Here is a 16,180-nt window from a genome sequence, read left to right as displayed (position 1 = left end):
ACTGTTGGTGGGAATGCAGACTGGTGCAGCCACTATGGAAAGCAGTGTGGAATTTCCTCAAAAAGCTGAAAATGGAACTGCCTTTTGATCCAGCGATTCCCCTGATGGGACTATACCCTGAGAACACCAAAACGCCAATACAAAAGAACCTATGTACCCCAATGTTCATAGCAGCACAATTTACAATAGCCAAGTGTTGGAAGCAACCTAAATGCCCATCAGTAGATGACTGGATCAAAAAGTAATGGTACATATACACAATGGAATACTGTGCAGCAGAAAGGGAAAAAGAAGTACTAAACTTTGCGACAGCATGGATGGAACTGGAGAGCATCATGCTAAGCGAAATAAGCCAGGGGGCGAAAGACAAATACCATATGATCTCACCTATAAGCGGAACCTAACCAACAATGCAAAGAAGCAAGGAAAATATGACTAGCAACACTGAAAGGAAAAGAAATCAACAGAGACAAGAGGGAAGGGGGGGGGCAGGGAAAGGGAAGGGAAGGGGAAAGTCAAGGAACATACAGCAAGGACTCATGGACAAAACCAAAGGGGAAGAGCTGAGGGAGGGAAGGTGGGAGGGGGCAAGGGAAAGAGGTGGGGGGAAGGCAGAGACAAATGTATTTAAAAAGTAAATAAATTAATTTAAAAAAAAATAAAATAAAATAAAAAAAAGACTATAAAAAGGCTTTCTATTCATTTAGTAGGAATATTAAATTCTTCTAATTTTCTCTGACTTGGAAAGTAGGAGGAGTGAGCTGGCCCATTGAGTTGATTTGCTACACAGTCTAACAGAATATTTCTGAAGTTATAATCCCCATCAAGGCTGGACTTCAATTCAAATTGAAATAGCTATTACAAATACCCTTTATTCCCTAAGAATGTGGACCTGTACTTATTGAAGTTGAGGAAACTGTTATAAATGCTGAATGATTTTAGTTTGCTGGATCAGTTTATTTTAACACTGAAAAATAGAAAATAAAAAGTGTGGTGTGATTTAGTGCAAAAATAAAGAGACTTTTCAGTGAAACATGAAGGGTTAAATGCTGATTTTACCACTCTCTAAGAGGAAGTTGCTTAATTCTCAAGCTTTATTTTGACTCCGAAATAGGGTAGTTAGGCCATGAAGCTGAGGTGAGGATCGAATTCCAAATATCTCATTAAACACATGATGGACTATAGCACAATAAACCACCACCACCACCAATAATATAATAACAGAGCACTTGATTTTTCATTCCTAGTGATAGTAAAGGGGGAAGAGGAGAGCTTCCATTACTTTTCTTATTTCACCTTCGTCATAACTCCTAAATATCTTTGGCAAATTAAGAGAAATAATATCATCTACAAACAAATTAAGTAACCAAGTGAAGTATGTCAGTTAATGTGCCTTGTCATGCCTTACGATGTACCTAATGAACTACATTAAATAATGATGATGCTAAAGAAATAACACCCTGTGACTCAGGGCACGTGAAGGACATTTCCAAGACCCTCCTCGAAGAGGAAAGGTCCCCGCGCTCACTAGGCTGTGGGCTCTCTCCACAAGTTGGCCTAGTCAGATTTGGGACTCACACAATAGCTGCTGGAGTGTTTGGGGATGTAACGGGCACGCAAAAACATTTGCATATCAATTCATTAATTCTACAAAGCCAAGTTGCCTTACTTTCAGACCCCTTAAAATTATTTCCAAACCTCTAAGTTAATATGAATATATTTCAAGTTCCAAACCCTCAAGTCTCCTTCTAGTTTTATTCTAGTATTTGTGAAAATCCTTCCTCTATTTCCATTCTAACACTACCTTAATAAACTCTTAAAAAATATTCGCTTTGCTCCTCTATCTCAGAGAGTCCACATATAGGTAGCTTGGTTATCTTTTGCAGCAATATAGTTAATTTCTTTCAACACTCCTACATTTTGTACAAGATAATATCCTTTCCATAATGAACTGTCAAAACCTTGGGCTATTTTTGAGTTTTCTCTGCAATCAGGTGTCAAGCTGCATATGTGAGTATCTCAGGTATGCAGTTATCGCCCTGTGCGCCTTCCCTTCCCTCCCTGTTATCCGAGTTCAGGCTCTAATTACTTATATTTTAGACTATTATAATAATCTCTTGGTTTTTAAAATGAAACCTAAGCAAATAATTATTGAGAACTTACTCACTTCTAAACACTTACTAAATACTGGAGATTTCAAGAACAGTTCTCTGGTTTCGTGAATAGTATAAGAGAAGAAAAAAACAAAGAGGCAAAGGCCCCAACTCTGTCTGTTTTACGGAACACACTGTAAAACAAATCTTCATTTAACACAGCTTGGACCACATCTCCCCTCTGTTCAGAGGAGGCAGGACAAACATCCCCACATACAGTACTTTCCATTCTGCGGCTCCAGCTGTATTTCTGTTTTATTTTTCTTACAGTGCCTCAAATATAGCAGAATTCCAGAAACCTGAATGAATGCTTTCAATTTCATCATACTTTTCAAATTCGTAATCTTAATAATCTCTTTGCAGAAAATCACAGTTGTGCAGACTTTAGAATCTATTCATAGTTCATCACTTTACAAACCAGGTGGGCTCTGGCTTTCCGCTCCAGAACTTGTACTACACCATGTACCTCCAGTGATGGGAGTTGGGAAGTGGATCACAGGTTCTATTTAAATGTATGGGCCCATGGCTGTGATACTTCATGTCCTGGTATATGGTAAGGAGGTGGAGAAGATGCAGAGGCTCCTCTTCCTATAAGCCATTAGTACTAGTTTCCATTCTCTAGTGTATAAACATGGCTTTAAAGGAGGGAGGAAAAAGAATGAGGGTCAAGCTAAAGATGTGAATGCGGCTTCTTAAGAAGAAAATATGAGTAATGCTGTGGTGGGGTGGAGGGTCAGGCTTCACGCCAGTATTAACTACTAAGGTTAACTCTTGGGGTATTTTCCTTTTGGAGCCATTCTCCACTCTGGCATCCCTTTTACTTTGTCCAAAAGCCCTAAGGATTGTAATGATCAGTCTTCCTTCTCACTGTAATAATCCGCCACACACAAGATGGGTTTCATAATACCTCTATAGCATTAAGTAATCAGCTCTAGCTTTGTTATTCTTTTATCCATAAAGCAAGTGGTGTGGTCCTTCAGAACCTTTCAAATCCTTTTCATGGAAGTGAAAAAAGGAAATTGTGGGGGAAACCGATTCTCACTGTGGAGATTTTCCCCAGTAAAGTTAGTGTATCTATAGTAAATGGTGAATTTGATGACCTGAAATAAGATTAACCTACATTTCAGAGGGCAACCCAGATTTAGGTTATCCTTCAAATGTCATCATAAGAATCAAATAAAGCTCCAGGGGATAGCTTTCCTAAGGGGAAGGGGAGGAGATAATAGGATTGGAGGATGCTACGGGCAAGAATATCTATGAAGTTGAGGCACTACGTGCAGTGGAAGGTGCGGATACAGATTCACATTCCTCTTCCTTTCTTCCCTGTCTGGTCATCACTGTGATCCTACTTATAAAGACCCCTCAGTAGACAGAGATTTGGGGTGGGATAAAAAGTGAACCCTGGGTAAGAACACAGGCCACAGCAGAATATAAGAAGAAAAAAGACAGAGAAAGGAAGACTAGAAAAAAAATGCAAGCCAGAATCAACAAGGAAGAAAGGATTGTTGAGGATGACAAGTATAAAATACAGTTGATCCTTGAACAACACGAGTTTGGACTACACGGGTCCATTTATACACGGACTGTTTTCAATAAACACCTGCACTGTTTCTGATCGGTGCTTGGGAGTATGCAAATGCGGAGGGCTGGCTGTATGCATTGATCTATGCCATTTTATACTTCATACTTGAGCATCCGGGGATATCGGTATTCATAGGGGTGAGGTGGGAGCAGGGCTGATGTGGGCCCTGGAACCAACTAAGTTTGGGGGGAGTCAAAAGTTATATGCAAATTTTTGACTGTGCAGGGTTCAGCACCCCTAATCCCCACATTGTTCAAGGGTCAACTGTGTATAAAGTCACGGAACTACCTGCAGTAAAATTAAAAACACTGTGCTTCTACAGAGCCAGGTGAAAAATTACCTTGATTCTTATAGCTCAATCTTAGTAGCGTTATATAGCCAGAGTATTTCAGTGGCAAAATGTAAAGACTGTTAGAAAAAAGAGAGTTAGGCTTACATCTTGTCCATTAATGCCAGCCAGACCTGGATCTCCTTTTTCTCCTTGTTCACCCTAGAAAGAAATAATTTAAACAATGAAAAATATTATACATAAGAACCTTTACTAAGAAAAAAAAACAGAAGAGTTACATCACGTGGGTATTTGTAACGATGTGATTACTTAGCTAATCCCTGGAAAGAAACATTTAAAAAAAATTCTGAATTCTAGAACCAAAGAGAGGTTTAAAGTTTCAAAGAAAAGCTGCATAAAAATGATTAGAGTATAAACAAAACAAGGATTATTTATTTGCTTCTATAAGAAACAGGGAAGTTTCTGGAGGGCCATATGACAATGTGTATCAAGGATCTTAAACCTATTCATTTCATTTGGCTCTGTGATTTCACTTCTAAGAATGTATCATAAGAAAATAATCAGAGATGAAAAGTTTTAGGCACCAAAATATACAGTTGTACTGCCATTATATTATAGTAATAAAAAAGAGAAACATTTTAAGTGTCCAAAAACTTTTTAAAATATGGTGTATTGATACAATGGAATATGATCAGCCATTAAAACCATGTTTATGACTTTTATTTTAAACTATAGGAAAATTCTCATGATGTAGAAAGTTAGGTACAATTATTGGATTGACAAATTCAGTGAATAAATGTTAACCAGTACTGGTTTTTATTACTTTAAAGTTACAAATGTTCTAAATGGCCACTAGACCATTGTTGACACACCTAGAGTGACATTTATTACCATCTGGAAGGCATATACTTTTATTGGCAAGCCCTGTATATCATAGATCTATAATTAATTTTTTAATGCCTGTTTACTTATCTACTTACTGTGGTCTTAGCAATAATACTGGAAGAAAACAACCCAAACAATAAAAGTGGTTAATCTATGCATCCTCTGATTACCAGCAATTTTTTCCTTCACTATACTCTTCAATGCTTTTCATTTTTAAAAACAGTAAACATGTATTATCTGTATAATCAGTACAGTGCTTAAAAATAAAAGAGTACGTTATTATATAGAAAGAACTCATTTAAGTCCCAAAGTCTATCACATCACACTACGTGTGTGTGCATATGTGTGTGTAATGGTAGTAGTAGTCTCTGCTTTGTGTCACTGAGGTGGCCTTTATTCTCTTCATCATATATTGTGTTGTTCTTCATTCATTTCTTTTCTAAAATAAACACATTCTTCTTTGCAAAAAATAAAGAAAGAAAGAAAACCACGCACCTGGTTTTAAGAGTTAATACATTATATACTCTACAAGTAGAATTACCCACGTGCAGTCCCAATCATCTAAGACCATGTATTATTACTATATGAAAACACAGGGTTGAAGTAAAAGGACCTTGATTGCTAGAATATAAGAAATATATGCAATATATATACAGGATAAAAATGTGCATACAAGTACATTCAGTGAAACTGGTCTGAGTTATAATGAAGCAGAAATGAAAGAGATACCCTAGAGCTAAGCTGTTCAATGTGGTAGACACTAGGCACATGTGGCTATCTTAATTTAAATTAAGATTAACTAAAATTTAGAATTCAGTCCTCAGTTATTCCAGCCACATACTTAAATGTTCAACAGTATGTTTAGATTAAAACATTTCCATCATCAGAGGAAATTTCATTGGACAATGCTGATCTGGAGGATGTAAGTTTTGACAGAAAACAAAGTAAGAATTAAGAGGCTCAGGAATACACAGAAGAAAAAAATCTATTTAGTAATGGGACCAGAAACAACACAGTGTCTAGATGGTGATGTAAAATGTATTCAGCACAAGCTAATAGACTGAATTGAAATTTTTGACACAAGAAAACATATAATTCCATGTATATCACCATTAACTTTCAGAATATAACTAAAAATAAATACAGCATTTATTCAAAATTAATGGTTCTCATAGATGGAAAAAATAAGCAACTCTACATATTTAATAGATTTGTGCCTACAAGAAAATCTGCAAGCTTGACAGTGGTAATAAAAGTCAAATAATAATAGAGCAGATACAAAATTCTGATGGGGTTTAGGCTGCAAGGCCAGAGGATAAGAGATGTAGCAGAAGGCTAAAGAAAGAAACATGTTGCTTCGATTTGATCACTGGCAAAATCGGCAGTGAATTTTCAAAAAGTATAAGTTTTAATATAAATAGTAAGTATATGTCATCATGATCATGTAAGGGTCATATAAAAAAAGTCATTCATTTTATTAATCATTGTTACCACACTCATCTATAATGTTACTGTGTATTGAGCACTACTTTAAACATCTTGCAAATCTATGACAATTTTGGATAAAGGTAACGATCATTACCCTAATTTTACAGATTAGAGAACTGGAGACAGAGAGGTTACATAACTCGCTTAGGGTCACACAACTTCTAAGAAGGGCAGAGCCCTGGTTCAACCCAGACAGTATGGCTCCAGGGTCTGTGCTCTAAAACTGCTAAGCTCACTTATTTTTTGAAATAGCCCAGGGATAATAAAAACATAATATATCTGGATTTCTGCAAAGCAGGAGGTAAAGCCTCTTACAATGCCCCTCAGAGCGGGAAAAAGAAACACAGGCCAGGTTATATTACTATTGGTGAGAACGCAACTGGCAGAGAGATGGTACCCTATGGATTGATCCCTCTCAATCTTTCTCACCGAACAAGTTCTCTTAATCTTGACATTATTGACAACTCTTTGTTGAGGGCTCTTCTATACATTGTAGAATGTTTAGCATCATCCCTGGCCTCTACTCACGAGGGGCTAGTATCCAGTCTCTCCCACATCCCTTTAACCCTCAACCCTAAAGAATAAAAATGTCTCCAGACATTGCCAAATTTCCCATAGATGGTGAAATTGCCTCCAATTGAGAACCACTAATATATTATGTATTATGAAGACATATGTAACAGATTCATAATACGAAATGTTACAACAGATGGAAAAATATGCTGTAATAAACAACATGAACTGTATTAAGAATAAATGTGCAATCTTGTATTTAAATTAATTCTGGATGGGATATAGAGCCTACGTAAAAATAACTATGTTAAAGAAGCAGAAGAAAATATAAGTGAACATAGCTCAGAGCTCATGGTAAGATTTCTCTAAGCATTGAACCAAGAGAAGAAATTCATTATAGGAAAAAAGTTACATTTTTGACAAAATATTAATTATGTACTTGTAAGGCAACAATAAATACTGTAAACTAAACTAAAAGGCAAATGACAAAAAGGGGAAAAGTATATAGTGGTTTACTGGTTAACACACAGAATTTTTATCATTCATAAGAAAAAATAATATCTCAACAAGTAACTGAGCAAAGGCTACATCAGGTAATTTACTACAAGGAATAAACAAAAAATGCAAGATGGTAATATTTTAATGTGTATTAATTCATCAAGTTATATATTGGGACTAAGTGAGCTGTAAAGCATCTCCATTGTAAATTCTATCGTTCTTTGAGAAAAAAAAAGCAGTGGGAGTTTTATGTTTGGACAGAAAAAAAAAACACCCCAGGTAATCAAGCACTGCATACTAAAGGAATCCTAAACAAAAGAAAGTTGACAATGACAGCAAGCTGTTCCTGTTTTTCCTCTGTTGAGAAGAAAATGAGTAAAAACACAGCATTACAGATTTAAGCTAGAATTAAAGAAAATTTATTTGCCATCAGAGGACGTTAGAGATTAGATGCATTTAGATCATTTCTCAGTGTTTAGATAAGTTCAAAAGCAGAAAAGATTAAAAACCAAAACCAACAGAATATCTCTGGAGGTTTCTTTGAAAGTGTAATACATCATTCTAGACTGACAGAAACTTAAATACAACCTCAACCAAAGGAAAGAGGATACATAGGAATTAGATTACATTTGAGATTTTTTTCAATGCCTGTTCTTTGATGAAACTAATTTCAAAACTATATGAAAAGTTACTGTCCTTCCAAACAAAACCACAATGCTTTGGTATTCAAACTATTACATTCAGGTAAGTAGTGAAACCTTTTTATAGAGTTTGAATTAATCCATTATTATCCACAATGCAGGTAGCTATTATCATTATTAATGTTTTACCAGATACTAGCAATAATATACTGGCTTCTATTCTATGTGCCTTACTACATGCCAGATTCCTTGGCAAGTGCTTTACATAGTAAGGACTCTTTTTAATTCTGGCAGTAATCACAAGTGGGTGTTCTCATCCCCATTTACTGATGATAAATGAACAGTTCAGAGGACATATGAATGCCTCTGGGAATTTTCTGAAATTGGATGTTTGTTCATCCCTAGGAAGGCAGCCCATAGGTGGAGGGCGGGGAGGGGACAACGTGTTTAAGGTCCCTGGAAGCAGCCTTCCGCCCAAGGGTGACAGGAGTTGGTGGACCAATGCATCAGTTTCCTAGCCTGCAAAGAGAATTGCAAGGCACACTCCACATGGTCCCTCAGAGGTTCCCCAGCATAACTGGGTCCCACGTGCCTACAATGATAAGCAGCTAAATATACAGCATTTTATTAGTTTTTTCTTGTTACCTGACTTATTCTGCCCATCCCCTAACACCTGTTTCTTGAGATCCCTCTGAAATAAACTACCTGCTCCCAAGCATTTTCTTGAAACTTGTTTCTGGGCAACCAAGTGAAGATGGTGCCCACTGGCCGCCAGTGTCTTCATTTTTGCCCATACTTAGAGCTAGCTATCACTTCAATTGCTCTTTTATCACTACTTTAAACACCCTGGATCTTCTCTGTTTTTCTGACGGCACCAACCTCGATGAATCCAGCTATCCATTGGCTCTCTTGTTCCTAGGCTGTTGACTAATTCTACAGAAAATTATATATCTGGGCAGTCCAGTACCATTATAAATTCATGATCACTAACCACATTCTAGGTCATTAAACTATTCTACTCCCTCTGAATAATTAGCATCAGAATTTCTGCTTTTACCCTCAGATAACCATGCTTCCTGCAGAGAAAACAGAAGCTATCCAACAAGCCTTCCCTTAATTTCTTGAAATCTATGAATTCATTCACACCACACCATCATTTCCTCTATTCTTATGCATGGAAGAATTGTTTAATTCTGTGTTTATTTCTTATCCATCAACCTATGCTTTCAATCTCATCTTCTTTCTTCTCATGAAATTTATGTTTAAATTTATGACCTTTTTTTTCCTGAAACCTCAACATCCTTCCTCTTATTCACTTCTTTCCAACTACACTGAAACATACTGTTGAATCTATTGAAACAAAATTTCCTCACTTGCATTCCCTGTCGGTTTCTGCTTCATCTGCCTCCTTCCATTTTCAGATAAACTTACTGAAAAGGACTCCCCATACTTCCTGCCTGCATTCCAGTGGAATGGACTCTCACTCACTTTGAAGTCCATTCCAGATCTACCCTGCTCCTCAGACCTGCTCATAGCAAGGTGACAAAGACACCTTTTGTTTTTTTCCTTCTTTGAGCCATATGTAGCATTTGATATCCTTTTTTTTTTTTTTTTTGACAAGCACCTTCCAAGCAATATTTGCTTGCTGAGATACTATACTATTTGTTTTTTACTTTATTTCTATAGCCACATTTTCTCATTCTCTTTTGTGGTGGATCCTCTAAGAAATGCTTGCCCATAGGGATCTGTTCCACGTTTTTATGTTTTCCCTTTCACTGGACTTTCCCTACTTATTTTCTCCACTTTTACAGGTAGTGACTATCTAAATGCTAATGACTCTCAAACTCTTACTTCCAGCCTAGATATCTTTTTTATTTTGAACAGTTTTATTAAGGTATAATTAAGGTATAATATACCATAATATTGATATGTTTTACATGTACAGCTCTTTGAGTTTGAGTAAATTTATATAATTGTGCAACCATCACCACAATTCAAGATTAAAACACTTTTGTCCACCAGAAAATTCTGTTGTGCCCATTTGTAGTCAGTTGCCTCTCATATCTACAGCCTAGACAACCACTGATATGCTTTTTGTCTCTATACTTTTGCTTTTCTTCTAGAAATTTCATATAAACCGAATCATACCACATGCGGCCTTTTTTAGCCTGGCTTCTTTGATGCAGCATTATTGTTTTGAAGTTTACCCAGGTTGTTGCATGGATAAGTAGCTCACTTCTAATTTCTGAGTAGTATTTTTTATAAGGATATGCTACAGTTTGTTTATCCACTCACCAACTTCCCATATTTAACTATTCTAAGTAACACTGCTATGGACAATGTCAGACACATATTTCTGTGGATATGTTTTTTATTTCTCTTGGGTAAGTAAATACCTAGGAGTATAATCGTCAGATCATATAATAAGGAATGTTTAACTTTTTAGGAACCTTCGAAACCTATTTCCAAAGTGCCTATATCATTTTACATTACCATTATCAGTGTAGAAGTTTCAAGTTTCTACTAAGCCTCACCAACAGATGGTATTGTCAGTCTGTTTTTTTTTTTTTTAATTACAGCCACTCTAGTGGGTGGGTTCATAGTGACATTTCACTGTGGTTTTAATTTTCATTTTCTTAATGACTAATGATTTTTTCATGTGCTTATTAGCCATTCACATATCTTCTCTAATGAAGTATCCATTCAAATCTTTTGCCCACTTTTAATTAATTATGTTGTAAAAGTTTATTACATATTATTTATCAGACATGTGATGTGCAACTATTTGCACCCAGAATGCAGTTTGGTTTTTATTGTAATGGTATTTAAGCTTTAAAATGTTTAACATTTTTATTGAGGCATAGTTGACATACAATAAACTGCCCATATATAAAATGCATAAATTGATATGTTTTGAAATGTGTATGCCCACAAAACAACATTTCCATGGTTTAATATTTTTTGTTTTTGAATTTCATTAATGACTAACGTTGAGCAATTTTTCATGTGTTTATAGGATAGTCTCTATTCAAATAATTTTTTCATTTAAAACATTTTGTTATTTGTTTAGAGTTATTTATATATTTTGATAAAAGCCCTTTATAATTTATGTAATTTTCAAAGATTTTCTGCCAATGTGGTTTGTTTTTTCATTCTCTTAGCAGAGTCTTTCAAAAAAGAAAAACAACAGAGAGATATTTTAAATTTTGATAAACTCTAACATACCAACGTATTCTTTTATGGATTATCTTTTCAAAGTCATATATAATTTAGTTATTTATAAATAAGTGGATTTATTTTACATGTAATGAATAATGTGGCAGATATGAATGGAAATTATTTTAATTTAAAAAATTAATATTTAATTGTTCCAATAATTTTGTTGAAATATTATTCATTGTCAGCTGAATTGTTTTTGTACCTCTGTTGAAAGTAAGTTGTCCATATATATGTGGGGTGACTTCTGGACTCTATTCTTTTTCATTGGTCTATTTGTCTATCTTTACACTAACACTACTTTTTTTAATTACTTTACTTACTTTAATGGTAAATGTTAATATCAGATAGTACTAAGTCCTTCGGTTTTTTTGTTTTGGTTATACCAGGTCATTTGTATTTCCATATAATTTTTATTATATTTTATTTTTATTAGAGAGGAAAGGGGAAATTATTAAAGAAGTCTACTATTGCCATTTTCACAGTAGGGAAACTGAGACAAGACTCTCAGTCTGTGCTCTCTTTAGAAAACCCTGCTGACCCCAAGTACAGCTCCAATCCAGCTGCTCTGCCCATGACTCCTGACCTTTGAACGCAACTCCATGACAGTGTTTTCTTCATTGGGGGGTAGGATATGATTTTCAGAATCCTTAATACGGAGTCCATTTAAATGGATGCCAAATTTAGTAAGGCATCGTCTAATATAATACAACCTCCTTTGATTTTGCCTCTTTTGATTCTTTCTCTACCTGTTGGGTTAATCAGAGATTAAACAACTTTGCTGGACTTAAAGCTCCATCTTTGTGACATAGGAGGGGATTAAAGATGAAGAGCAGCAACAAGCTTGAAGAGGTTTGACCTTGTCTTGCAGAGAAGAGCTCAGCTTACCTCAGGCAGGCCCAGGCCTTTCTCCTTGCCCCTCTCACAGGCAGTTCTGCAGACATCCTTAGGTTCAAAGGGGTGATGCTAGAACATAAACTGCCTGAGGGCTGGGTCTGCATTCTCCTTATTCACTGGTTTATCTCCAGCTCTTAGTACAGAAGCTGAACTATAACAGTTCTTCAATTAATGATTACTAGATGGATGCATAAATAGAATGGATCTTAGAAATCTGGTTAAAGAAGCTTATCTCCGTTGTCCCTGAAAAATCTTTTGATGGCCCACAAGCCCTGGAAGCCAAGATTTCTAGAACGGCATTTTGCTCTGCTAGAAACCTCAGAAAATATTCTCTTCCTATCCAGCTCTGGGGGCCATATGGTAATCCAGAGAAATATAATATGAATAAACAGATAAATATAAGAATAAATGAAAAATATATATAATCATAAATTACCCTTCAATTGAAATTTAATGCAATGGCCCATTAATCCCATTTTACTTTTTCTTATTCACATAGTTTTCATTAGAGTATATTATTATAATCATTCTATTTTATTATAGTTATTGTTCATTTTTTATTACAATTGACTTAATTTTTTATTTAATCTTTATACCTTCCACCCCTAGCAATCTCCACACTGTTGTCCATGTCCATGAGTCCTTCTGTTTTGCTCAATCCCTCCGCCCTCTTCCCTCCCCACTAGCTGTCATCCTGCTCTACATCTATGAGTCTGTCCCCATTTTTCTTGTTAGTTCAACTTGTTCATTAGATTTCACATATGAGTGAAATCATATGGTATTTGTCTTTCTCTCACTGCCTTATTTCACTTAGCATAATGTTCTCTCTTTTATACAGCTGAGTGTAATTCCATTATGTAAATGTCCCATAGCTTTTTATCCACTCAACTATTGATGGACACTTGGGCTGTTTCCATATCCTGGTAATTGTAAATAACACCACAATGAATACAGGAGTGCTTATGTTCTTCTGAAATATTTTTTTGGGTTCCTACAGATGTATTCCCAGAAGTGGGATCACTGGGTCAAAAGGCAGATCCATTTTTAATTTTTTGAGGTATCTCCATACTGTTTTCCACTGTGGCCGCACCAGCGTGCATTTCCACAAACAGTACAGAAGGGTTCCCCTTTCTCCACATCCTCACCAGCATTTGTTGTCTGTTAATTTATTGATAATAGCCATTCTGATAGGTGTGGAATGATATCTCATTGTGGTTTTAATTTTCATTTTTCTGATGATTAGTGATGTTGGGCATCTTTTCATATGTCTATTGGCCACCTGTATATTCTCTTTGGATAAGTGTCTATTCAGGCCCTGTGCCCATTTTTTAATTAGGTTGTTTGATTTTTGGTGTTCAGATCTTTATAAAGTTTGGATATTAACCCCTTCTCAGATATATTGGCAAACATATTCTCCCATTCTGTGGGCTGTCTCTTTATTTTGTTGATGATTTCCTTTGCTGTGCAAAAACTTTTTATTTTGATGTAGTCCCATTTCTTTATTTATTTTTTTGTTTTCTTTGCTTGGGGAGATATAGCCAATAAAATATTCTATGTAGCTCCTTATTTCTCCTGCAGTTTTAAATGATAGCCTTGCTGGGTAAAGTAGCCTTGGTTGTAGGTCTTTGCTTTTCATCACCTTGAATGTTTCACACTACTCCTTTATAGATTGAAATGTTTCTGGTGAGTAATCAGATGACAGTCTAAACTGGTGCTCCCTTGTAGGTAACTATCTGCTTTTCTTTTGAGGCTTTTAGGATTCTCTCCTTGTCTTTAATTAAGACTTGTCATTTTAATTATGATGTACCTCAGTGTAGGCCTCTTTGGGTCCAATGTGGGTGGGGCTCTCTGAGCTTCCTGGGCTTGTGTGTCTTTTTCCTGCACCAGATTAGGGAAGTGTTTGGTCATTATTTCTTCAAATAGGCTCTTGATACCATGTTTGCTCTCTTCTTCTGGTATTCCATTAATGCGGATGTTGTTCTGCTTCATGTAGTTCAAGATGTTTGTTAAGCTCTCTTCAATTTTTAAAATTCTTTTTTCTTTTTGCTGTTCTGCCTGGGTGTTTTTTCCTACCTTGTTTTCCAAATCACTGATGTGATCCTCTGCTTCATCTAACATAGTGTTTATTTCTACCAGTGTATTGTCTATTTCAGATATTGCATTCTTTATTTCTGACTGGTCCTTTTTTATGGTTTCTTTCTTTTAACATGCTTTTGAGTATCCTTATAATCATTACTCTACACTCTCTATCTGATAAATTCATTGCTTCCATTTCATCTAGCTCTTCTGAATTCTGTTGTTCTTACATTTGGGGTCTATTTGTCTTTCCTTTTTGGCTGTTTCTTTACATTTGTTTCTGTGTATTAGGTAGTTCTGTAAAGACTCTGGTGTAGGATTTTGTCAGATGCTGCTTGTGACTGGCCCTGATCAACCTCTCTGGAGTTATCAGCAATACACAGCATGTGGCTCCCTCTTCTGGGCCTGGGTGTGTGCAGAAAGAACCAGGCTCCACACCGAGGCCAGCTTTTTTTAGCACCTGGCCCTGGGGAGGATCAGTTGAAGTCTCATAAGGCTCTCAGAGATCTGCTGTAGTGGTTAAATTAATCAATGGTATAGCCTCAAGCTGTAGGCAGCAGCCCTACTTAAGCTCCACAGGGTGAGGATATTGCTTTCCCTCTGGATGATGCCTTTTGGAGGGGAGTGATCTGCCTGAGGAAGATGGCTTCTGCTGTATGGGATATGACTCAGTGCAGGGATCCTGGTGGCTGTTCCTTCAGTTCTCTCCCCAGAGCCATCAACCCCAGTCTTTCCTCAAGCATCTCTAGTCCACTCTGTCCTCTCTCTGCCAGAGCCCAGGGTACATGGCTGAAAACGAAATATTGTGTGTTGGTTCTCTAGGAGGCTCTCTTAGTCTCTAGCTATCTCTCCCTGGGAGACAGAAATCCTGCTGCTTTTCACAGGTGGATGTTATCTGGGTTCTCTTCTGGCTCTGCTGCTGTTGTCTGGGGAGCCCAGCTTGGGGTTTAGATTCCACACTTCTCAGGGAGAAGCCCCCCCAGCTGCTGGAATATCCCTCCAGAATTTTAGCTGCCGCCCTTGGGATTCCAGCCAGCCCTCTCATACCGCCTCTGCACTCCCTACCAGCCTGGATGTGGTGAAGTGGTTTCTTCTCTCTGTCTGTGGGTATGAGGTTTCTCTCCAGCTAATGTTCAGTTGGTTATTCAAGATTTCTCTACAATTTAGTTGTAATTACAGATCGGTCCTGGGAGGAGTTTATTGTAGCTTCCACTTACTCTTCTCCCATCTTGGACCCCTTCCCCCATTAATCCCATTTTAAAGGTGAAGAAAGAGGCATGGTCATCTAAGTCAAGTATCTAATGCCTTCAGTAGGCAGGTGTCCAGGCGACAGGCATGGAGCCTTTAGTATTAAGAGTACGTGGAACCTTTGCTTCTAAGAGTAAGCAAACTGCCGGTATGACTTTTAGATCACATTTAATATAACTTTGGTATGGTGGATATCCATGTGCAAAAAAAAAATATGAACTTCAGCCCATAAATCTCACTCTACATGAAAATTAACTCAAATGCATTTTAAGCTCAAATACAAAATCCAAAACTATAAAATTTCTAGAAAAAATTTAGAAGAATCCTTTGTGACATTGGGTTAGGCAAAGATTTCTATTTTGTTATTTAATTTCTATATGTCTCATATCCTTTTCATTCTTTTTATCTTTCTTTACTGCCTTAATTTAATTCAAAAAATATTTTTGGCTTGTCACTTTAGTTTTCTCTTATGAGTATTTACCTTTTGTGAGAGTCATAAAGTGTTTGCTCTAGCACTTATAATATATATCTTTGCTGATTTTATTTCAGTAAACTGTGGCAAATTTGCTATAATTAAGCTTCATTCCTTCCCTCTTTCTGTATACTATTATTGTTATATATATAATTTCTATCTGTTATAAACCTAACAGTACAATGTTGTAGTTTTTCTTGAAAACATGTTTTCAAAGAAATT

The 16,180-nt window shown here is 36.4% G+C and overlaps 1 protein-coding gene across 1 annotated transcript in view; it reads right to left on the bottom strand.

Annotated features, from left to right (window-relative positions):
- COL19A1 (collagen type XIX alpha 1 chain) overlaps positions 1–16,180 on the bottom strand; it is a 331,895-nt gene that overhangs the window by 175,972 nt on the left and 139,743 nt on the right. The window contains exon 13 of the mRNA XM_054569553.1: positions 4,172–4,225. Coding sequence (XP_054425528.1) covers positions 4,172–4,225 — 54 coding nt within the window. The remainder of the gene's footprint in view (positions 1–4,171; positions 4,226–16,180) is intronic.

The sequence above is a fragment of the Pteronotus mesoamericanus genome, unplaced genomic scaffold, assembly GCF_021234165.1.
Source record: "Pteronotus mesoamericanus isolate MK-2021 breed Mesoamerican mustached bat unplaced genomic scaffold, CSHL_Meso_final contig_20, whole genome shotgun sequence".
NCBI classification, from domain to species: Eukaryota; Metazoa; Chordata; class Mammalia; order Chiroptera; family Mormoopidae; genus Pteronotus; species Pteronotus mesoamericanus.
Note: the sequence above shows the minus strand (reverse complement) of the source record. Positions and strands in the feature narration are given on the sequence as shown.